Genomic DNA, 26,351 nt, shown 5'->3' on the forward strand with positions numbered 1-26,351 from the left:
AAAGTTGAATATCAATAAGCATTTTCAAAACATTTATTATAATGCAGATGCTACAAGTCCATGTGCACATTGTGCATTAATTAATAGATTTAAAATGAATGTACAGTGGTAGCTAGGTTAAAATAAACCTTTAAAATCAGTTTTTTTATATCTTTGCAGGGAAGATATGGATGGCAACACCAGTATCCGGGACGGTCATATGTATTGAAGTGTAGGCTTGTGGGCTGCAGTTCCACAGAGTGAGACACACCGGCACTATCTCCTATCCCACCGCCTATATCTGGACTCAGTGGAGATGTTACATTGCGCTGTTAAGAGTTTTAACATGATATCGCTACAACCTGGAAACAATGACTTATATAATGACAATCTGCTGTCTTTATCTTTGCAAGAGTTGGGATTTTGTCCAGCTTTGTGTACTTTCTCAGTAAAAGATACTTACAGTTGCTGAAATAGTATCTTTAGAAATGCATGAAATGTTATTTAGGAATAATGCTTTGTAGGTATATATATGTATGTATTTCACCTCAGCTCAATATAGGGATAGTAAATGTTTAGTTTCTCAGACCATTTCGTAACATTTTAGTAGGGAGCACATATTAATGCTATTGTTTTTACAGGATAATTGCTTTCAATTTGTATTACCAGTTTGGCTTTAGAGCTGCAATCTCACAGTTTGACACTGATATGAAATGTTTGGGGGGTTTTGTCTCAGAATACGCTCATGTTGGCATTAAAGCCTTCAATTCGGTTATCAAAATAAACGTAACTTAAATTAGAGAAAATCTCAATTGTAAGAAAGAACGCAAAAATCTAAAAAAATAATAAGTGTTAATAATGCTTTTTACTATAAAACATCAATTTTCTAACATAAATATGAAAAACTATATTCAAATATTACCATAAAACATCAAATTTCTGACAAAAACATGAAAAACTACATTCAAATTTTTTGTTAGCAGTCTTATATCATTGTTTACCAGACATTCACTCTGTAAGAGTGCAGCTTTAAATTACTATAGAGCAAAAGCAAAATCATTTGAAAGTCCAAGCTTTAAAAGAGGCGCCCTTTAAAGTAGCAAATGTTACCAATTCTTTTCAGCAAAATAAAGCATTTTTGAAACTTCTTAAATGAATAAACTCAATTATAGAGCTCTATTGGAACTAATAGTGATGTATTGACTTTTAAATTAGCTATATTGGAACTTTAAGTGATTTGTTACCTTTTTAACTAGTTTTTATCAATAAGGAAATTAATTATTTTGCTCTCTCTATAAATTGTGACCAAGTCAGAAGTCACTATAACCATTTTATGTTTGTTGTTAATGTAGTTGTGTTGTAATATTGCTTAAAGTTATATTGCAAGATTTGTGTAATAAAACATATATATAGAATAATTTGCTTGATTGTGATGAAAGTTGATAACTTAACAGCCAAGTCTGTTTGGTAGGTAGAAACCAGGCGCGTAGCTGCCTATAAGCGAAATACACGGCAGATTCCACATGATTCTGACAAAAAAAAACAGTTTAGCCAAAGCTACAGAATCACTATGTTTTTTTGAGTACAGGATGTAACAGACACATGGACATTGTCATCGAGTATGTAATTATACAGTTCAATGGCAAAAAGGACAGACAATTAGACTTCTGTAAGACAATCTGAGTGTTTTTCACATTATCGAACCTTATTTGTTTGCTATTTTGTAGAAATGATCTGCTGAGAAATTAAATTTGTTAATTTATTATCTTTAAACTGTCAATTTACAAGTACAGCACAATCATGAATCCACATGAATAGAGGGCTAGCTACGCCCCTGGAAATCAGTACTGTGTGTACGTTCAAGAGCCACATCACAATGTTCCATTTGTCACCAGGTTGGATATAACCAAATAACTCTTGGATTGGAGGCAGACATGTTAATCCACCAAACCAGTCTCTCACCCTTCTTGACTAGTACATTGGAAACGTTATCAGAGGTTGAATCTCTATAAAAAAATATCCAGTTATAGGAATATGTATTTATTTTAATTTTATTTATTATAGTTTAAAAAATATATATATTTTTTTTTCTTTTATTATTATTATTTTTTTTTTTTTTTTTTTTTTTTTGGGGGGGGGGGTGCGCCAGGTGCGTTCCCCTATAGCTGTTAGTGGTTAGTAACTCAAATACCAAGAACAACAAAGTTTCTTCATTATATTTATCGATTTTACTTCGTTTCGAATAGTAAGAATTTAGCAATACAGTAAACTCGTAATTTTTTAAGAAATGTATTGTAATGTTGAGTGCAGAGGGACCGTTGTTTTCTGTTATAAATATGCCTTAATCTGTATAACCATTGCATTGAATCATTGCAAATTCATATTTCATGTGGACTTTCATTCATGATTTGCTTGATAACGGGGAAGAAGGGCCAAAATGTTAGAGTTTCAATTTGTTAACGATTTGAGAATTTAAATACGCCGCCTTTTCATTCGACCAATCAAATCACATGTTACAAACTGAGCGAAAAACAACAACAAACCGGAAGTCAAAGGTGGTAGAAAATCCAGGAAAACAGAAAAATGGGAATAAAGTCAAAACAATCGTATGACCGGCGGATTTCTTCGCGGGTTAAGGTTGAGTATTTTGAAGATGGATATCATGTCCTTAGATTGCGATGACTGTCAATCTGCAGAAGTTCTTTTGAACTGAGTAATAACATGATTACGTGACCCGGGTAGAGAACGTTCAATACCATGTTAGTATAATATACAGTACAAAGTGCATATTTAAAAAAAAAAATCATTATTTTTTTACATATTCGGTATTATAATTTTTAGTTTAGAATTATAAGATTATTTTTTTATTTAAAAAAAAATGTTTGAGTTTGAAAATCCGGTGCCAGTGCATTAGGCCCATTAAGATCAAAACAAACCAATGTGCAGCTCTAATTAAGCTTACACAGTACCGATTAGACCACATTTTGAAAACCATAAAGCCCATATAAATCGAAACAAACCCATTTGAAGCTCTTAAGTTAGCATACACATTTTGGAAACCGTTAAGCTCATTTAGATAAAATCAACCCCATGTGCAGCTCTAAAAAGCCTACTCAGTGTCAAATAGACCTTATTTAGAAACCATAAAGCCCATTTAGAACCTATAAAACCCATGTGCAGTTCTCATTCAACCTAGTCGGTGTCATATATATATACACATTTGGCAACCATTAAGCCTATTTAGAGCCAAATAAACCCATGTGCAGCTCACAAATAACCTACACAGTGCTCATTAGAACACATTATGGCAAATATAAAGCCAATTTAGATAAAAACAAACCCATGTGCAGTACTGAGTAAGCACTCTCGGTGTCAAATAGACCCCATTTTGGAAACCATTAAGCCCATTAAGATTAAAACTAACCCATGTGCCGCTCTATATAAGCCTACTCAGTGTCAACTAGACATTTAAGACACTATAAAGCCCATTTAGATCTAAACGAACCCATGGGCAGCTCAAAATAAGCCCACAAATGGACCACATTTTGAAAACCATTAAGCTCATTTAGATCCAAACAAAACCATGTGCAGCTCTAAGTCAGCATACACATGGCCACATTTTGGGAAATATTAAGCCCGTTTAAATCAAAACAAACCAATGTGCAGCTGTAAATTAGCAAAAAAGTACGCATTAGACTACAATTTGGCAAATATAAAGCCTGTGTAGAGCCAAACGAACCCATTTTAAGCTCTAAGTTAGCATGCATAATGTCATTTAGACTACATTTTGGAAACCATAAAGCGACTTAAAACCACAACAAACCCATGTTCAGTTTTAAGTTAGCATACACAATGACCATAAGACCACCTTTTGGGAACTTTATAGTATATTTAGAGCAAACAAACCCAAGCAAGACACATAACGGGAGATTCATATTTACTAGGGATGGCAACGAGTAGTAAAATTGGTACTCGAGTACTCGGACAATCTTTCATTATTTACATGAAATGATATATTTGGCGAATGAAATCAGAAGTTTTTTCTTCATTTTAAATCTACTTGTATATCCTATAAGTTCTTTCCATATGTGTTTCCCTTCATTCCACATTTTTATTTTGAAAAATCGACCACTTTTCAATTTAAAAAAAATCAAATAAAAAGAAGAAGATTTTCAAAATTTGGCAAAAGAATTTGAACAAAACTGAACTTGAAATATCTTCAAAACGATACTATATAGATCGGCTATCTCGAAATGTAAGCTATATAATAGTGCATCAACAACCTTTTACATATTTCAATAATGAGAGTAGAGGGTGACGTAACTGTTGTCAAGGAAAATGTTCAATAACTATCATGTATATAAGTGAATTGCTTTTTTTATTAACCTGACTCTAGTTCCTGTATGGTTAAGATCCGCCTACTGGCTACAGTTCAGATTTTGAAGTTATTTTATAGACGGAAACAATGAAAACACTCCAACAAGATACAATTTTGTATTATGACCTTATAATAACCGTTATGTGGTCTGTTATGTTGGTTAATTTATAATTTTAAACATTTTATGAAATAGAAACACTGCTTGTATTTAGAAATTGGAATTAAGTCAAATATTTAACTGGAAAATTTAATGGTAATGCCAATGTCTGCACTTTCATTATGCAACGTGTACTGGTATTGTACCAAAACGTTTTTAGAAACTCTGACACTGTTCTCTGAAAACTGACCTAATATTGAAATATAAATATATATAAATTCATAATAACCAGTTCTGCAATCACACGTTGTAAATGGACATGCAATAGTAGACATGATACCTTAAAGATACAAAAGTTTGCGTATTTGTAATTTGACCTTGAAATGAACTTGACCTTGACATTGAAGAGATCATTCATGCATGGTAACATGAAACACATTAGGAAATAGATATACCACTAAAGGAAAGTTGTATCCCCTGTATGAGTGCTTTAAACCGAGCACGTTAAAGAACCGAGAGGTCTCCTCGCAAACAGCTAGGGTATCGCACCCGGATATCTAGTATATCACTCTGTTTCTTTTATATCTGGATATGACTGGTTAATGCCGTCACTGCTATCTCATGTCACTTATGGCATTTCAACACAATTTAAGTAGGGGTGGGTTTCAATATGCAACTTAACTTAATCTTAGGATCAAACATCTTTCACTTGGTCAGTTATTAATAACAAGTCATCCGATTAGATACACCGTTCTTAGATCCAAACAAGACCAATATTGAATATCAGCCCATATGGGGTCATTTCGGGTCAAGCCATAATGGAGCCAATTGGCGCGGGCACGCATTGATATACTCAAATAAATAAACAAAGGGTATCGCAAAATATCATGTATGTTATGGTGTAAATACACAAGTCTGAATTTATGACTACGTATTCGCATGTATCATGTATGTTATGATGTTAATTCACATGTCTGAATTAATGACTTACGTATCCGCATGTATCATGGATGTTATGGTGTAAATACACACGTCTGAATTAATGACTTACGTATTCGTATGTATCATGTATGTTATGGTGTTGAATACACACTTCTGAATTAATGACTTAAGTATTCGTATGTATCATGTATGTAATGGTGTAAATACACAAGTCTGAATTAATTACTTACATATTCGCATGTATCATGACATTTGTATGCTATGGTGTAAATACACAAGTCTGAATTAATAACTTACGTATTCGTATGTATCATGTATGTTATGGTGTAAATACCCACGTCTTAAAAATGACTTACGTATTCGCATGTATCATGTATGTTATGGTGTAAATACACACGTCTGAAAAAATGACTTACGTATTCGCATGTATCATGCATGTTATGGTGTTAATACACATTTTTGAATTAAAGTCTTACGTTTTTGAAAAGCAAAATCATGATAAATAAACATGTAGGCTAAATTAATAACCACAAACATTCCATTTCTATTCTACAATACTGTCAGAACTGTCAGCATTCCTGTATTAGTGCAGGATGGTTAAAATGTAACATTTAGAAAAATGCATTCTTACCTAAAAACAATGTCAAAAACAATCATTTTACGTCGGATTTCAGATGAAATAAAGAATAATCATAAAGAAACTGCAAGAACCTTATCTACAACATTATTTCTCATATTGGTAATCAGCGAGCAGCCTCTTTTCTTATGATTCCAAAATTGTTTGGTCACAAGGCACCAAACATTTTTGCAGGATGAAAACCGCTGGTGTAGCTTAAAACGATCCTGGCCTAGAGTTCGTATCCATAACTGAACACGATAAAACCTCTAAATCTAAATTGAGCCTATTATAACATTCAATAACAGTCCAAAAGGCATGTTTTCGTATAATCGGAAGACAGTCGAACATTTCCTTTTGGTGATATCTGAAAAATCTCGGCATGCGCCTTATCTCCATATTAACTAGAGACAACGTGTGAAAATAGAGTATGAGATGACAACAATATGGCCCAAGACTACAGTTATCTGCCTCCCGCTGATCCGCATGTTAATACAGACAAAAGAGTGCCTGTATCATTATTTTGTTAAAGTTGAATGAAAGAAAAGAAAGGGATGCTCTTTTTGGATAGAGGTGAACATAATATCACATTATTTAGCAAATCATGGTAGTTTTCAGTGTGGATATTGAAAAAAACCCAATGTCTGTGGAACTGTGAAAATTGGTTGTTTGTAGCCTTTTCCCGTCTTGACCTCAGAGTCATGTATTTCTATTCCATTTTGTGAGACACGGCAATGGTCAACCTCATGTTTTCTTGCGATTAAATTGTGTGTCTAGGATTGTTCTACAACAGCCAGTTACTTTTTTTTCAATTGGGGCTGCTTTAAAGTGAAAATCCAGGTTCAAGACTACATAAAACATATATTAAAAATAACTGTGGTCTCACGTCATACGATGCCAAGCCGTCGACTCTATTGGCAACTCTGAACAAGACATAGGAGCCAGCATATCCACGCATGTACATTATACCCTATATGCTGTAGACCATGCGGACCGTTCAGCTCTATGCGGTGTCTCTATTCAAACCATTGCTTTATATGGCTCCACTTATTACCTTTCCTACAAATGACTAGTACGAAAGTATCAATTTGAAAGATGATTATCCTGCCACTGTCCTAGAGTGATGTTTTTACGTCGACGATTTGAGAAATTATACTACAAGCCTACGATCAACGTTTTAAGATCTTCAAACTTACTTGGTGTTTTTTGAAATTACAACTTAGTAGAAACGGCTAACATAGCATACGACATTTATTGATTTTTTTAGATACATTTCTCAAAGGAACATGTATCTATAATAAACACATTTACTTCCTGTCAATTTTAATTCTTTATTGCATAATGGTAATGGAATTACTAGAGATTGCAACAAGTTCCCGAAAATTCGAGTACTCAATCGATCGTCCAAGTACTCGAATACTTATTTACTACTCGAGTACTCGGAATAAAAAACAGTAACGTACTTGTTTTAAATTTCACTAAATGCACAGTATACAGACCGAATACAGACTATGTTACAAGACACAATAACTAATTGCTTTTAATTTTTTCAGAGACTGGGTGAGAAATATTTCAGGTAACGGAAAAAATGTATTACCTTAGTTCGGAATATTTCAACAGTGTGGAAATGACCACTTATCTTGCTCATAAATAAACATGTACGCCAAACATAGAATTGTCGTCAAGCAGCTTTGAACAAGTAGGAAACAAAAACCTTGGTTTGTCCCAGGAAACCAAGGCCTATTTTTTCGCCAAACTAACATTTGCACCAATGAATATATAAACACATAGTGTTAAGAAAGCTAATAATATGTAAATGCAATTGCTGTAGAAAAGTAATATGCGGATGGAGACGAGATTGTAATACGATACTTTGTGTTAAATATCGTGTTGAAGGTGGTTAATTTTAATAGTAGAAAGTAGTAGAAATAAAATAGTTGCACTTTAACCAGCAGGGAAACTGTGTTTACTGTTTTAGCAAGTTAAATCAAGTCAATTATTGGAATGGTAATACAATGGTATTACAATGCCACAGGTCCAAAATACATTATATACAATATAAAACAATACCTCAAAAGTTTTGCCTTATATTTAAGGTATATAGTATTGTATTCCGTAAGAAACAGAATGTATACATCGTTTCATTGGCATATACTGTATTGTATATTTTTTTGTCCATATTGAACATGGCCATCAGGATAACATGTAAATAAATCTTGAATCTTATTTATTAAACATGACTACTTCCCTTAAACTAGTGATAAACGTATGGTATACAAAATAAGTTTATTTGCGTACATTTTCGGAGTGATTGGTGTTTACGAGAATAAAAGTCATTTATTATGTGCCATTGGTATACCATTTAAATAGGTATTATGTTCGTGATTATAATATTTTCTAGAAATAAAAATCAGTGTGCTCACAGTCTTTAACAGGACAATTTCGATTGTATTGGGAAAATTACACAAGCACGTTTGTCTGCAAGTCAAAATTGGCAAATATTGATATAAACACCGAAACATACAATAAGATATTATATGGTAACAATGATCGCCGGCAACCACGTAACTTTCCTCGGTTACATTTCAAACATAGCACAGTGTTGTATTATTCTGTATGTTACTATGATAGGGCCAAGCGTTTGCCCTGAAAACGGTGCAGCTTATTAGGTGCGTGTTCAAATCAAGGTTAGAGACACATGAGACACGTCAAGGGACATGTAGAGAAGGGCCGAGCCTTTCAGGGTGCGCGCATACGCACTGATCTGCATACCCAAATCCCTGTGTGTATCTATAAAGGGCCCATTGTGTGCACTGAAAATTTTGCACTAAACTCGTGCGAGTGTAAACCAATGTTAAGTATACCTAAAACTCAATTGTTCTACAACCGTGACCTAACTCAGTTCCGAGGGTTTAATCAAGTAAGCTGTAGAATAGAAAAATCATTTATATTATTGTCCCTTAAAAAAAGAGAACAGGAGATTAATTGAAACAATTTTAGAATAAAAAAAAGCTTGCTCATGTAAGACTTATACTATATCCAGTGAACGCGTATTTCATTGACCATTCCAATTTATTCCAATTTATTGATGAAGCTGTTAGGATGTTTTTGTGGCCTGCTTGTATGTTTTGGGTCTCTTGTCGTTTGTGGCCTAGCATTGTGTCTCTTTAAAATGGGTTTTGTTTATTTTTCAGTACAAGTTAAAACCATGAATAACTAAAGCAAAATCCCGTTTGGATTACCTAACTACCTACCACTCGCCTGAAACCACGGTCAATAGTTTGAGGCACAGAGTTTCAAGTGTGATTTATATTACCGGCACTTCACCATTCCTGATCATTCACTCTACTATTGAATGACTTGCAAATCATTTATAAAAAAACATACTTACACTATTATTTTCATAAAATATTAACATTTTAAGTTCAAATACATTAATTTGAAGAAAGGGAGGTATTAAGACAATGATACTGCCATACATTTTGCTATATTGAGTTACGTACAGATCCAACATTGTATCATTGATACTGTTTTATGTAATGAATTGTCATTGAATTTTCAAGATTACCCATTTATCAAAAGTCAGATTATTTTAAATAAGCAAAACATCCTCCGAAATTTATTTTTGGTGATTTGAAGAATCGGGTCTATTTGCTCGTAAATTAAGCTATAAAAACCGTAGCTTACGAGCTTTGGGACAACTCATGAAATTCATATTAAATGGTCCAAGGTTTTGTGATAATGTTATCAGACATACATGTGCAAGTAAATTCATATTCGCACTCAGGCAAGGTCCATTCGGCGAGTGCTCCGATAAGATTGTTAGTCATAGAAGGTTTTTGGAACATAGTGAACAGGCAGAATGTAACCCTTGCAAGAGCTACTCTAGTACTTTAACATAGACTAGTGAATAGCACTGTCACGACCTATTTAACGTCCTTCCCGGGAGGCGATTTATTTTAGGTGATTCGGTGTGGACTCGTACCTGTAATCCCTTGATTTACAGTCAATTTTGTTACCACTAGTTTAGGACAACGGATCTGTCACAATTGATTTGTAATCACTGTCCTTTCTTTTTGTGTGTATTGTGCTGTTTTACGATCAATGGAAAAACTTCCAGTTTATCTCTCCCTCGGTCGTCAGTTTCAGTAGAGTGATCTATGTAATCATGTGAATTTGTATTACAGCAATCAAGTCATTTTCCAAAAATTGATATACATGTTCAGGTTATCGCCGTGATATAAACAGCTATTTATTTGCTTACAACGTTTTTGCTCATGGTGACTGGTAATTTTAAACTAACTTGATTTTTTTTTTATTTTGGGTGAGAATAGTTCTTCAAAAACTTAGTAGTCTGATTTTAAAAACTCAGGCTCAGAAAAGCTAAATTTTATTTTGTTTTAAAATTCTTTTACAATAATAAATATCGCCAGAACTGCTGAATCTGTTTTATATAATATGTTATACAATCTGGCGTATAGCTTTTGTTAAAAAAATTAATACTGTAGATACATGTTTTTGAGCTAAAACCCCTGACGTAAGTATGTTTCGAATCATGTATTTTTACGTTTTTTAAAAGCTTGTAATTGTGTTACCAATCTTTACAGATATTTATAACTTTGTAATCTTGACGTTTAAAATCACGTTATTTACATCAATTGATTAGATAACTTAGATGTTACTCAAGCAAATATTTTAGTAGATATGTTTGATATATAATCATGATATAAATTTGAATCAAAGTGCTGAAAGTGCTGAAAGCATTGATAGACTTTTGCTTAATCTAGAGGCATTTGGACAACTTTCTGATAAGCATTGGAAAAAAAACAACCTTTATGGCAAGGAAGCACTGTTGAATGGGCTAGTTTGAACGGGAGAACCGTAAAGGAAAGAAGCGCCAAAAATGCATGCGAGGTGCGGAGAAAATGGTAAAAGCCTCGTAAGGGGGTGGGGGTATCTTCATAGTTCTTTTGAATTTCTTTACTACGTAAATACCGATTATGTTACACCCCTAACGTCTTATATCCAAAGTACATGTTGTATATATTCAAACAATGAGCATTTCAATTCTGTATTTTATTGCTCGTGCAAATATTATAGTTTTACTGTTATAAAACACATTTATATATCAAAGCAATCGGAGTGCTGAATGCGGCAATGCCTTAATGATACTGACGGTCTTAGGTTGTTTGAATTGATAGAAAAGTTTTGTGTTGAATTTAAAAAGCTCGAAAGGTTGACATTAACAATGAAGTTTCTGCTTGATTGATTGCTATGAATAAAGTAAGTGTGTAATGAAGGCATGGTTGTAAAGGAAGTCTTTGGTTACTGAGGAATTAAGGTGTTGCTAAGGAAGTGATTGATGAGTGTAATATAATGTAGTTGCTAAGCTTGTAATTTTTACATAATGAATGCATATGTTGTTGGGAAAAGAAAGGTTGCTAAGGTTGTCTTTGGTTGCTATGTAAGTTGCTGCTAAGGAAGTCTTTGGTTGCTAAATCAGTCATTGGTTGTTAGAGAAGTAATAAGTGACTTCTTAAGTTAATGTTTGCCAAGGAAGTCATTGGTTGCTTAAGGTATTAGCCATGTAATACAACTCGGGTAACACCGACATATATCGCCACTCGCCGTAACAGATCGCGACGAAAATCGGACGTATTCGGCCTGTACTGGATGTTGCTGTTTTTTTTTAAAAAAAACAAACGTATTTCCCCGCTACTCATAGGTCAATAATGGAATTTCTACATCGTCGAATTTGGAAACTCGATGATGTTTTTCTCATAAATATACGTTTAAAATAAATAAACACAAAAAGTGCACGCTGACAGTTGACTGCGATGCATCTAACAACTTGAGTATTTACAGTAAAACATGGATTATAAGTAAATTATACGTGTAAGAGAAGAATTTCTTTGAAAACAACAACAACTGTCAACAAACATCAAAGAACTGAAATATTCAGATATTCGTGTCAAAGGGTTTATGAATGTAAGTAGACCTAAAGCAGTTTTGTACGTGTATGTGTTCAAAACGTGTGTGTTTTAGTTTATCTTTCGAACTCTCAAATCATTATATTAGCTAAATATTCAGACAGAATTTTTACATGTACTTATGTACATGTTACATATTTTAATTAGTAAGAAAGGCTTTAAAGTACAATTGTTTTCATTAACAGCACAGAACATTCTTGATGGGTAAAGTACCTGAAGGGGCATCAAACCAAATCAGCATTTATATCATAAGTAAAATGCATTTATTTGAAAGAGTACGTTTTATGCACAAGTCGAATTAAGCTTTATAAAATTTAACAAGAAAACGGTTGAATTTTAAGCATTTTATTGGTTATAAAAATGAATGGTTACATGACATTATGTAAATTTTCTTTGAAACTGGACGGTAAACAATCATAATTTGTCTTTTAAATTGTGCAATAGACATCATAGAAACTATCTAAAATGATTTCATCAGCTTGCCTCATATTTATCTTTTCATTATAGAAGTTTATAAAACTGCTTTATATTTTCAAACATCGAAAAACTGCACTGTTCCATAGAGTCACAAGATCAATCATAAATTTTCCATTTGTATCAATATTGTGTTCGTTTGAACTTAAGTTTTCTGTTAACTTATGTTTATTTTTCCAGAAACTGTTGTGTTTATTTCATTATCTGTGATAATACGAAACAAATGTTTTAGAAAAGTGTGTATTACATGGATAATGCCTTAAAGGATAGAGTTTACAAAGGATACAAATGGTTGCTAAGGTAAAACATTGTTGCGAAAGTCATTGATCTTAAAATAAATCATTGCTTACCTAGAGATAAAATTGTTGATCAGGATGTTATTTGTTGCTGAGGAAGCCATTGTTTGCAAAGGAGGCTGCTAAAGAAGAAAGTTGTTGCTAAATAAATCATTGGTTGCTAAGGAAATCATAAGATGCAAAGTTAATAAGTTGTTGAAGTCACCGGTTTCTAAGGAAGGCATCCGTTGCTATGGATGTAAGTAATTATAGACTACAAGATGCGACAAACCAAATAACAAGGGTCTTTGGTCGAGCCTTGGGGTGTCTGAGAAATCGTTTGATGAGTTTACTATAAACATATAATCTTAAAGAACACCAGGGAACCCCAGGAGTTGGGCCTGTTTGATCAAAATGATATAATTTGAACAATGTTGGCAAATGTCCAGTACATAGGGCTTTTTATTAAACATCAAGGGTATACGCCTTTGCAGTTTTGAGGATTTTTTTTATACCGACCCCCATTTGGAGCGGGTTGTTTTAGATGGGGGATGCTAGCAAAGCAACCTATCGCCGAATGCAGGAAGTCTGAATCTGATTTCTCCGAGGGTTTCCTCCTCATTTTACCAGTTAAACCGGTGAAAGACTTGGAAAAAAATGTAGAGGTATAGAAAGCCTCTTGGTCTGGCCTTTACCGAGGTATCAAATGCAGCCGGCAGAGGTCCGAGGATCGTATGGTTAACACTCTTGCGACTTTGGAACTATGCAGTGAAAACCTGTCAGCAGTCTTTCGATTCTCCAATGTAATTTATAATTGTTTTATAGTGATTTTTGTTTTTGTTCAATAATAAAGTCATGTATTTCTTAATCTGACAAGATTCTTATTTTTGACTAGTAGCTTCCATTACAAACGACAATATTGATCCGTTTGTTTAAATGCAATATGTAGATTTTCAATCGGAACCCTTTCAAGCGTTTCCGTCTTTATCAGAAGTGTGTTTACGATTAGAATTATACGTCAAGTAAAGAATAGACCAATTTACATAACAGCAATACAGTCATTTTTCAAAAACTGATATCTCTTTTCAGGTGGTGACTTAGATATAAAACGCAGTTCATTTGCTGACCCTCATTGTGCTCTTACAAGTGATTTTCAAACTAATTCAAATTGAATTGTAGCTTTGGATTAGGAATAAGCTTTTAAAACAGTACGTATCGTGGGCCTATAATCACTTTTATTTTGAGACGAATTAGGCTTAAAAAAAGGAAAACTAAATTTTGTGATTGTTGTAAAAATATCTATAACAGAACGAAAGATGGTCAAAATTGCTGAATCTGATCTACAATTAGGCACACATCTTTTGTTAAACTTTGTTATATTAAATAAATTATAAAACATTTCAGAATTCAATTTTTGAACTCAAACTCATGACGTTATTGTATATGAACCCTTTTTTTACATCTAGTTTGGTATTTGTTTAAATAGACTTATTCATTGAAATGCCTTAATCGTTAATATAACCGTACAAAATATACATTTTTTTCCGTTAGTCTTTGTTAAGAGATACTTTAAGGGAAAATTATTTGAGTTACATTACGTTTTAATATCTAATATCTTATAACTTCAGGTCACAAAAATTATATACGCGTCGATAAAAATCATCTTTATTAATGACTCAAACTAATTACTACTCCCTGAAAGGACACATATCAAAGTATAAACATGTGCATTGATTATGACTATGATCATTTGTAACTTATTTGCTGCCTCTTTAAGGTATTTATATCAATACTAATAATTCATTAAACTTGTATAAATCAGGTGATTCTTAATGGAGAAAGGACGAAAAACAGCGAAATCCATTGAGTTTGACATTTGATCTAAACAAACGTCTTTTTGTTGACATTCGTAAGGAAATTCATACACGTTTTGCTTCCCTAAATTTGAGTTAAAAATTAAAGACTGCCTCTCGACTGAAACAAAATTCCAATGTTATTTAGAAATATTTTTTTTTAAAGTTTACACAACAAATCATTTCTACCTGAATCATCAATTGCATTCAATTAACAATAATAAACTGATGTAATGCTAAACTTGCAAAATTGTTTGGTGTATATGTCGGATGGCCCTTACTAAGGATTCACGTGACACGGTATGCGTAGCCTTATCGCTATCGGCGTGGTATCAATTCAGGGTCTTTCTTTTGATGTAAAGACGCGTTTGTTATAAAACACCTTTGCCTTCTGCAATGTGTCTCTGTCTACCAATGTCAATGTAGAGACACATAACCAACCCTATGTCTCCAAACTAACCTAAATCGCACTTATACATGCTTTTGGTAGAGGACACTACGAATTCTTTAATAATACTTTGAAATCAGACTACGTACAATAGCCATTTGACCAAGAAAAACAACCCCTTGTGGCATGTGTATAGAATAACCATTTTTAAATCATTTGGTTGAAATCGTTTAGGAACACTTTCCTTAAACCAATAAAATATATTGACAAAAAGTCGTTCTCAAGACACAGCAGCGATGCAGAAACTGGACCGATTTAAGTCGGCATTTGCATTATTATCATGAAAACAATAAAGACAACAACACACAGTTGTAATGGTTATCTTATATGGAAGGGATTATCCGCCAGTTAATGCATGCTGCTTCATGACATTTCTCTTTTTAAATTGCTAGTGCATTCGTTTAAATCGTAAGTGCCTTCGTGCAATTGCTACGTTCGTTTTTGTAATGGACTACCGCATTTGTCTATGTGTACAAGTTTTAGTTTCCTTCATGTTATTGCTTAGTGTCTACGTCTAAACGATAAATGACAGATGTCAAGTTTTTACTTTTAATTGACTATTGTTTACTAATTAAAATACAAGAGTACAATTTAAACTTCTAATATTATTACTTATATTATTTATATAATGTAATAAGACCATTAAAAGCTAATTTAATTACATGTATACATCAATCAAACATAGCAGTATGCATTTGCCAATAAGCAAATAGACGAATGCATGTAGACGAACGCAACTGAACGAATGGAATTAAAAGGGAACCAGTAATTATTGGTATCCTGCAGTATTAAATGGGAACGGAAACCAAATGCTGGTACCCTTTTAATCCAGGGGAAAGCACTCTCGCGACGTTTGCTACGGTAGCGGTTTTGCAGGAGCTGTTTTACTGGTATCGTACCAAGCATACAACATGGCACACAACTTTAGTACAAAAAAATGAAATATATGGATACTTAAAGGGTTATGTTATTCTTACTACATTCATGAGATAATTGTACGAAATATGTATAAATAAATCAACTAATTTGTTTGAATACAATACAAAACCCGTTACACCATGGTTACTTTGGTGTTACTAGTGTGTTACTTACTACACCATATCTAGAGAGGGCACATATTTCTGCCATCCCTGTGTGATCCTGTCATGAAAACATCTAAAATTCATTTACTAATTGTTACTAAACCCCTGTGTGTATAAATACATATTGAGATATCCAAAATATAATTCAGACTGGCAATAAATGCAAGCTCCATGTCAGAATATAATCGAGTTTTATACTCAAGAGGTGTTTTGTTTATTCAATTTAGAAACTCATAATATTACCATGACATTGTTACTCTGTTATATGTTGGTCTTTAGTTGCTGGGGTTATAAATGGTTGTTTGGCATTGAGGGCAGTCAAAGTTTTGGTGAATATCTTTAGGCGTGGGGAGCTGCAATCCAACTGCAATTAAGAAAGTCACATTTTAAATTTTCACCGGGCTTATGTGTCAGGCAATAACCTCGGGGCGGATCCAGGATCTGACTTTAGAGGGGGCATAACTTATGGGCACATTTTTTTTATTAAAGGTGTTGGCAGGGGTGTTTGGGGTGTTTTGACCATTTCTAGTCCGAAATGGTGCATTTTGGGTGCATTTTATTTCTTTTTGCCTCCACTAGTGATGCTGATAAAAGATTTCTAATATACATGCTTTGGCTGTCCTGAAGCCAGTGAAGGCAAAGAAGTTGAAAATTTGAATGAATGAAACACATGCATATCTTTCTATACATGACAGCCAGGCGTACATATTTTCTTGCGAATGATAGCACTATGCTCATACTTGGGTTTTGTTTGATGGCTTAAGAATTTTCAAACCATGCATGTTATTCATCGAAAATTGGCCAAAATCTCACCGCCTAGGAGACAACACATTTCAAAGGCCGAAACGCAGATTAGAATGTGGATATGTATCTAACTCAGTACCGAATAAAACATCCAGGAAAAATAATCAGCAGAAAAAAGCATCTAGCAGTATTAAATTTTTAGGGTCAGATAATGCCATACATTACCTCTTCTAGATATAATTTTGACAGCTCCTGTACAAAAACACATGTCATTTGTCGTGTAGACGTAAACACTAAGCAATAAAGTGGAGGCAACTTAAAGTTGTAAACATAGACAACTGCCATTTAGACGAATGCACTTGAAATTTAAAATGAGAAATGTCATAAAGCAGCATGCATTAACTGGCGGATAATCCCTTTCATAACCTTAGGGATTTCAAATTTCAATTCTGCCAATTATGTTCGCCATCCAATTAATAAAGGAATACATATAATCCACTGTCAGACTCGAATAAACCGAGGCTGTAAACTATTCGCAATTTACTTTATCTTCAGACATGGACACAACGATCGATTTCTGCCAGGCACCGTTTGGGTTGCCGTCAACGCATCCTAAAGCAAACGAGGTCAATCAAGTTTTGGCACATAGCTTCCAACTCCAGAAAATCACAGAAAATACAAATGCATGTTATTACGTAAACATTGCATTAGTAAGATGTCTGAAAGCAATTGGAATTAATGTGAAATTGGTTTTTGGAATCCGAACACCTTGCAATGTTCCACATATATGGTTGAATGTTGATGGTCACGTTATCGACAACACGTTTGTAAGAGATATGCCGGAATCACAATTTGTTTCCTTAAAGAGGTACTCAACATACAAAGACGAAGTCCCTGACGAAGACGACTCAAGTCTCACACTTAGTAATGACCACACTAGGAGCTTAGGATTTGCACCATTTAATGTCAAGCACGTTAAATGGTTGTTGAAAAATCAAGATAAAGCAGTTGCCATAAGTGCCAATGGAAACGCCACGGTGTCGTATTACAACGGAATGTTCACGTTCGTTAGGACACAGTATGGGGTAGAAGTAAATGAATTTCAACCATGTAATACACGGTGTTGGTCATGCAATCGAGAACCACATGCCGGTGTATTGAAAACGTGCAAAAGATGTAAAGTTGCAAAATATTGCGACAAAAAACGTCAGAGAAAAGACTGGCGTGAAATTCACAAAATTGCTTGCTTTCCATTACCAATCTACTAGAAATGTATCGTAATGCCCGCATGACATTCTCCGTTATATCAATTGAGTGTTTATGTTTAACGGGAATGGTCTAAAAGGATAAAACAAAGTGATTCATAAGCGTTTTATTCTGTCAGTTTGTAAATACTAAGCAAATAGAATTTAACATTATTTTAGTTTAACTGTACAAGTCCTTAAACATAAAGCTAATTTAGTGCTCTCTTACGTTGAGCAAATCAACATATTTTGGTCGTATTGCAGCAAACAAACAAATAAGCTGTGTGAAATATCCATAAGGCACTTGACTGTTGACAAAACTTATTTATTCTTTTGCTGTTATGATGGAATGTATTGCTTTACCAATTTTTATACATGTGTTTTATGTAGCTCTTTAGTATTCTTGTATTCCTGATAGTAATATGTTTAATTATTCTTTTGTGTGGTCATCTGTGTAATATTATGATGGTTGTGATTGGTCAAAGGTATATACTTGCGAAAAAATCAAATTGAAACAAATTATGCTATTTCAATGGTTACAATTGTATTTACATTTTATTTTTTCGCATGGACAGCAGTGAGCTTATATATGTGGTTGTAATTGAATTTATTCAGTTTCTGGCCACAAATGAAAGTTGGAAGTCATTTTGATTGTATTAAAACAATAGATATGTATAAATATGTATGTGACAACCTTTTTTAGTGTCCTTTCATTTTAAGTCATGTAGCAAACTTGATTTTCGTAATCTTACTCTGAGAACTCAGAAGATTTATTCCAATATGATTCTATGAACTGTGTTCCGTATCAAGGATTATTTATAAAACGTTAGTTATTACAAATATGCAAGCAATGTTTAGTTACATCTACGGATATCTACGAAGATTATAAGTATCCCCCATGGCTGAGAGTGCAAGATAGGTTCATTCTGACCCGAGCGTAGGGTGTTTTGTGGAAACGAGGTTTACCGAGTTTCCGCAAAACACCCTACGTGAGGGTCGGGATGAACCTATCTTACACGAGTGGCTATGGTAGATGCTTTTTCTCCCACCTCAGTTAAATATAATTAAGTAAACATGTGTTTTTTGCTGGAACTCGTTTGTGCTTAGTGAAAATATTTGCGTATCGCTATGCGATAATTCATGGTTGTCATGGATATGCGCGCAGTGATTCCGATTATATTAAAGTCAATTCGGTCTTTAAATAGTCCTAAGGGGAGTGAAGCATTATTTCTTGAGTTGTGCGTTAAAACTTTTTTATGGTGACATTCGAAGCGAGAAATAATTAAATAGCGATCTAAATTTTAATAAAACAATTTCAATAGCCAGATACACAAAGTTTAAGATAATCGAAGAATTTTGTGTTGCAAACTAGACAGGTGCGGGATATAATTGAGAAAAAAAGTCAATGCTATGTCACTTTCTTTTTGTCCTTTTGTTAAACTCACAACTTCGAAGAATTAAAGTTAAATGAAGTAATTTTACTAATTTTTGAAGTTCAAATAAAAAAAACAGATCTATAAGGAAGCTTATTACATATAGTTAAAATAACATTTTTTCACTATATATACACACGAACCGTCCTACATTTTAAAATAACACAATGACGATTTATAACCAGTCAGTACCCATTCATAAAAGGGCGACTTAAAACAATATTAAGGTTGTTTCATCCAGTAAAGCTGTTGTCGGCTGAACAGTGCATGCATGTTTCACTTCGTGTATTGCGGAGGGTAAGATGTCGGTGCAGCCATTGGGTTGACAAATCCGGCCTGTCCTGTCTGATGTTGAGGCATATATCCCGCCTGTCCTGTCTGATGTTGAGGCATATATCCCGCCTGTCCTGTCGGGGGTGGGGGCATGTATCCCGTTTGTACTGGCGCGCCTTGGGGAATAGACGCCCCTAGACAACAGATGAAAATAGTGGATCTAGCTGAGTAATATATAAATATTTGCATGTTTTCCATATTGGACGATTTGACTATTGAAATTAGTGTTCTCGTGCGTAGACTTTTGAAAAGAACACAGGCTTATTTAAACCAGCGTATTTTTATTATTGCTTGTATGCTAAGATGTAGTTCTTATTCATATGTCTCTTACTACCATTTAGTTACATTGCGTTAAGAGTCAATAAGAGAATACTACACCGACCTGTTGCTGTGTTGACCACGGTCACATTGGTGCCGGGTAATGCTTGTTGGACGTACACTGGCTGCCCGTAGTAGCGCCTCCTGCAGCAGTGGACAATCGCAGCAATAATGAGGACGAAGACGAGGATGCCAAACCCTAGCCCGACATAACCGCCGACCCCTCTGAAAACAATCTGCGCGTGTAGTCAATATAACAATAGAAACTACAGGGGAACTCCCAGAAGCAAATAATGTAATATTGAGAGAAAATTCTAACATTCACTAAACGAGAGACACACAACGTACTGTTTTAAACTATTGTACAGAATATGTTATCGATAAAATAATCTAAGAATGTAAACGATCAAATTTATAACGTTGATGGTTTATTTTAAACAAATGGTAGAACATCAAAAAGGAGTGTTCATAACCTAAGTAATACAGGTTCTACGGAATTGCGAAGTAACCATAAGTGAGGGGGGGGGGGGTCTACGTCGCGCTTCTGTATCTGTACGTTACTACGCAAAATTATGTCTGTGTCTCATGACGTACAGCATTTCTGACTGCAGACCTTGATTCCTTTTTTGCATCGGAACAAATAAACTGTAGGCGTCATATCCGTACAGTGAAATGATTTAAATATTCTGGAAGATCTCAAACGAGTATGAGAACAGCAGTCACATGTTTAACAGTTCGAGGACAGGATGAGTGCTCTACCGACTGAGCTACCGGGCCGCTTACACAACTTCCTTTCACCTGAATAGGAAACATACGATACCGTAACATACCCTCCTGCCAAGTTGGAATTCGTCTCCGATTTAACAGTAAAAATAATAAGGTAAACATGATCTCGACGAAACTACGGGTAGGATAATGTGTTTATAGATACAGTCGTAGTCCCCGGGTGGGTGCCATTTGTCACAGGGTGAGAAATATGACTGTGCATCCAAAATTAGTTTCGGATCATGGACCCTTAGCTTACAGGGCGATTGCACTACCGCCTGAGCAGCTACCGGACCGCTTAAACATCGTCTCTCCAAATGAAATCGTACCGATGCCGTGACAGTCAACACACCTTGTGCCGTTTGTATCTGGTTATGTGGGTTTTGTGGTTCTCCCCCCGCCACCAGGAAACAGTTTCTGCTTTCTGCTTATTCATGTATAATTCGTTTCTTTGATAATGAAATGCACCAATAAGGGGCCGTGGGGAGCTAGTGGGAATTGAATTATTGCAACGCAATCGTAAGTGGCATACATTACTATGATATAGTCATTTGGGAAGGCTAAATATAGTCAAGGATAATGACCTTTGATAAAATAGATCATAACCAACGTAAACAACACGATGAAATTTGATACCTTGATGTATTAATTTTAATTGTTAATGTCAAGATTTTCATAATTTAAAATTATTATTTTTGAAAGTCAAGTACATGTCTGACACTAAATAAACTTATATCCGGTTAGCGCAGTGGTTAGCGCACTCGTTTCTCACCAAGACGACCCAGGTTCGATTTCCGCGCTGGACGCATGTGAGTTTGGTTAGTGGTCACCAAGCCGGACAAGTCGGTTTTCTCCGGGTACTCCGGTTTCCCCAACAACACAAGACCACACTCTCGCGCAACATCGTGCCAACGAGAGTGACTTAGTATAAGCTATCATAGCTTCCTTCACAATCGTTGTAAAATATATAGTGGTTAAAGTTAAAGTAAATAAACTTAAAAAGTGATACTTTCAAATACATTTTTAAAACAAGCGTGGTTGCGATTCAATCATGAACCTGTTTGGTTTCACTGACTCTTATGGTTCATTGTAACACAAGGGAAATCTAAAGCCCTTGGACTAGTGACTTACAAAATGGTAGTGCAGCAAGATGTTCCGTCTTCACAGCAGTAACCTTCATCGCAGTACTTAAGACCACCACAATACTCGGATGACCGGACTAAGCCCACTAAAATAGATATAAAGAATGTGTTACAGAGGGTGTAATATTCAAAGTCAATTATAGCAAATATCAAAAACATATATCACTTTTACGTTTTCATTATAAGCATGTATCAATTACTTTAATAGAGCACTGACGTATTTATAGCTAAACTAGAGCCGAGTAACACGTGTTTGGGGTCTTCTGACGTTCGTGTGTTTTTATTCTCTATTTACTGCGTGAACTCAATGTCGAAGTAAAGTTGTAAACATTTTGTACTAATGTCCCTTCAACTTGGGAAAAATATACGTTTATAACTATGGCTATCTAATGGAATTTGTGAATACGTCAAACACAAGATGTCACAGCCAAAGGACTTATTTGAAACAATACGTCTCATTATCGTATAAATATACCCTTTACCGATGATAATGTCAGAAGAATATATTGTGTCCGAGGGCCCACAATCGTCTATAGCAGATCATACGGTATAAGTTGTGAGAGCAGCACCATGAGATAGCATCTGCGATCCCCAGTCGAAAGTCTAACCACTAGACTACCGATCTTATCCCATCTGTCGTCGAGAAATGTCGTTGTTTGACATGGAAAGACTTTGTGTCATAAATTGCGAATGCTACAACGTGGTTTCATATCTACTGTTACTATTTACCCTTTTGGCAAGAGACTCCACCAATGGTATCGCCGGACAAACCCATAATTAATCTTAAGGCCAAGACTTCACCAATGTCATCACCATACAAACTCATATTAAATTAAAGGGCAAAAGTCTCCATCAATGGTATCGCCGGACAAACTCATATCCAATCTTAAGGCCAAAGACTCCACCGATGTTATCGCCGTACAAGCTCATATTTAATATAAGGGCAAAAGTCTCCATCAATGGTATCGGCGGACAAACTCATAGTTAAATCTTAAGGCCAAAGAATCCACCAATGTTAGCGCAGTACAAACTCATATTTAATTTAAGGGCAAAAGACTCCACCAATGGTATCGCCGGACAAGCTCATATTTAATCTTAAGGCCTAAGACTCCACCAACAGTATCGCCGGACAAACTCATAATTAATCTTAAGGCCTAAGACTCCACCAATGGTATCGCCAGACAATCTGATATTTAATCTTAAGGCCAAAGACTCCACCAATGGTATCGCCGGATAACATCATATTTAATCTTAAGGACAACGACTCCACCAATGGTATCGCCGGACAAACTCATAGTTTATCTTAAGGCCAAAGACTCCACCAATGGTATCGCCGGACAACTCATATCTAATCCTAGTGCAAAAGTCTCCACCAATGGTATCGCCGGACAAACTCATAGTTAATCTTATGGCCAAAGACTCCACCAATGGTATCGCCGGACAAGCTCATAATTAATCTTAAGGCCTAAGACTCCGACGATGGTATCGCCGGACAAACTGATATTAAATCTTAAGGCCAAAAACTCCACCAATGGTATCGCCGGACAACCTCTTAGTTCATCTTAAGACCAATGACTCCAACAATGGTATCGCCGGACAAGCTCATATTTAATCTTAAGGCCTAAGACTCCAATAATAGTATCGCCGAACAAACTCATGATTAATCTTAAGGCCAAAGACTCCACCGATGGTATCGCCGGACAAACTCATAGTTAATCTTAAGGCCAAAAACTCCAAGAATGGTGTCGCTGGACAAGCTCATATTTAATCTTCAGGCCTAAGACTCCACCAATAGTATCGCCGGACAAGCTCATAATTAATCTTAAGGCCTAAGACTCCACCGATGGTATCGCCGGACAAGCTCATATTTAATCTTAAGGCCTAAGACTCCAACAATAGTATCGCCGAACAAACTCATATTTAATCTTCAGGCCAAAGACTCCACCGATGCTATCGCCGAACAACCTCATAGTTAATCTTAAGGCCAAAAACTCCACCGATGGTATCGCCGGACAAACTCATATTTAACCTCAAGGCCAAAGACTCCACCAATGGTATCGCAGGACATACTCATAGTTAATCTTAAGGCCAAAGACTCCACCAATGGAATCGCCGGGCAACCTCAAAGTTAATTTAAAGGTCAAAGACTCCACCGTTAACGGTTAACGGTTAAAAAAAATGCATAAAACATCATTTTTTGAACTTAAAAATCAAAATCTGCGATCTTATTTTTTGTCAGCAGTCTTATATAACTGGTTCCCATGGATTTTCGCAAAAATTGGCTCGTTCCAGGACAAAAAAAAATAAAAAAAGTTGTCAAAACGTTCAATCTGTGAGAGTGCAGCTTTAAGCTTACTGGCTCATCATGCATGCATGTAATCAATGCGCTTATTTAATTGAACACGAACAAGGAGGCGGAAGGTGAATACTGGACAAATTGGTAGGGGGAAGGGAGCAGACATAACTAGATACAGCGTAAAAATATAGCATATACGTGAAAAAATTCTGAATAGAAACTATGCTTACCATTTACAGGGGTGAGAATCGAGCTTAACCTTAGCATTCAAACAAGATGGCGGCGCCCATGTAAAAGGTGAGTTTTTCGGCGATTTAAAATTTTGGAAGCCAGTTTAGACACTGGCATATTGTGAAAAACCTGCTAGAGAAAATTCCACACCCATTGGTACTTGGATCTCCATGAAACATGCTGTAGTTTTGTCAAACATTCGGACATCGGCATCGACTCGAGAGGAAAACGAACTAAAAGGCACGGCTAAGGTTAGGATCCCTCGATAATATTGGCCTGTTTTGACGATTAGCAACACTATTCATGATTGTTGTGTCAAGTTGGTGCAATATAAATGTGTATTGATCAAAAGTTATCCGTCTAGAAACCCGTAATGACGTATTTGCTTCAAAATTAGTATTTATGCACAATGCTAAGGAGCAGTGCACGCAAATAAGTGGCTAAGGTTAGGTGCCATTTATTGAGAGAGGCGTTCATTACCTACGGTAATTTTGTTTCCTGTTTGTATCTGTTCTTTCTGAGAGATTAAAGGTTTCCGTAATACTGCGACATCATCATTATCCAGATGAGGTATTTTGAAACTGCCAAATCTGATTTCGCTGTGTTTTCATCTAGATACAGTTGAGAAAAAAACTACAGTGACGCGATGTTGTGGATGAAAATCGTCTATTTTGTAGTTTTTGGTGTACCTGTTTAAATTTGAGGATGCATTAAAACAAGTAATAAAGAAATATTCACATTCATATTTAATCAATCGTTACCAGAAGCGAAACTGATCGCACTTAATTAGTACTTAAATTGTCAACGGTAGATCGGTAAGTATGTAATGAACGCCTCTCTCAATAAATGGCACCTAACCTTAGCCACTTATTTGCGTGCACTGCTCCTTAGCATTGTGCATAAATACTAATTTTGAAGCAAATACGTCATTATGGGTTTCTAGATGGATAACTTTTGATCAATACACATTTATATTGCACCAACTTGACACAACAATCATGAATAGTGTTGCTAATCGTCAAAACAGGCCAACATTATCGAGGGATCCTAACCTTAGCCGTGCCTTTTAGTTCGTTTTCCTCTCGAGTCGATGCCGATGTCCGAATATTTGACAAAACTACAGCATGTTTCATGGAGATCCAAGTACCAATGGGTGTGGAATTTTCTTTAGCAGGTTTTTCACAATATGCCAGTGTCTAAACTGGCTTCCAAAAGTTTAAATCGCCGAAAAACTCACCTTTTACATGGGCGCCGCCATCTTGTTTGAATGCTAAGGTTAAGCTCGATTCTCCCCCCTGCATTTCCATAAAACTAGTTTCAAAACAAAAGGCCCTTCTTCGTTGCTATTGTTAATTAAAATCGGAAGTTCTTAATCTGTCTAAATACGTTCACGTTTAAAAGTAATAGCATATCACAAAAACAAAAGTTCATAAAAAGCAACATACCTGTGCTTAGAATGAGAACGAAAACGCTGTTCAATGCTGCCATTTTAAACAAAATGTCAACTAAGTTTGAAAACTTCCTTATTTATTTGCTAAATAACGCAGTTTCAGCTTGATTACATCAAGTTATTCTACAGCTGTGACAAGGTGTACTCCTATTTCGCGTGTTTACAGATCGAGGGGTCAAAGCGAAAAGGTTCTATCTTTTTATTTTATTTTATGTCACGTAGAACCTTTTCGCATTCACCGCATGAGATGAATTTCATATA

General features: G+C 35.2%; 1 protein-coding gene across 1 annotated transcript; it reads right to left on the bottom strand.

The window, feature by feature from the left end:
- Window positions 1-18,235: 18,235 nt before the first annotated feature.
- On the bottom strand, window positions 18,236-26,243 carry LOC128212130 (uncharacterized). The gene is made up of 4 exons (XM_052917417.1): window positions 26,086-26,243; window positions 22,103-22,199; window positions 20,271-20,431; window positions 18,236-20,022 (listed from the first exon to the last, which is right to left on the bottom strand). Exons 1-4 carry the CDS (start codon window positions 26,126-26,128, stop codon window positions 19,832-19,834), a joined length of 492 nt encoding a protein of 163 aa, XP_052773377.1. The 5' UTR covers window positions 26,129-26,243; the 3' UTR covers window positions 18,236-19,831.
- Window positions 26,244-26,351: the final 108 nt, after the last annotated feature.

The sequence above is a fragment of the Mya arenaria genome, chromosome 12 (assembly GCF_026914265.1).
Source record: "Mya arenaria isolate MELC-2E11 chromosome 12, ASM2691426v1".
In the NCBI taxonomy this organism is placed as follows: domain Eukaryota; kingdom Metazoa; phylum Mollusca; class Bivalvia; order Myida; family Myidae; genus Mya; species Mya arenaria.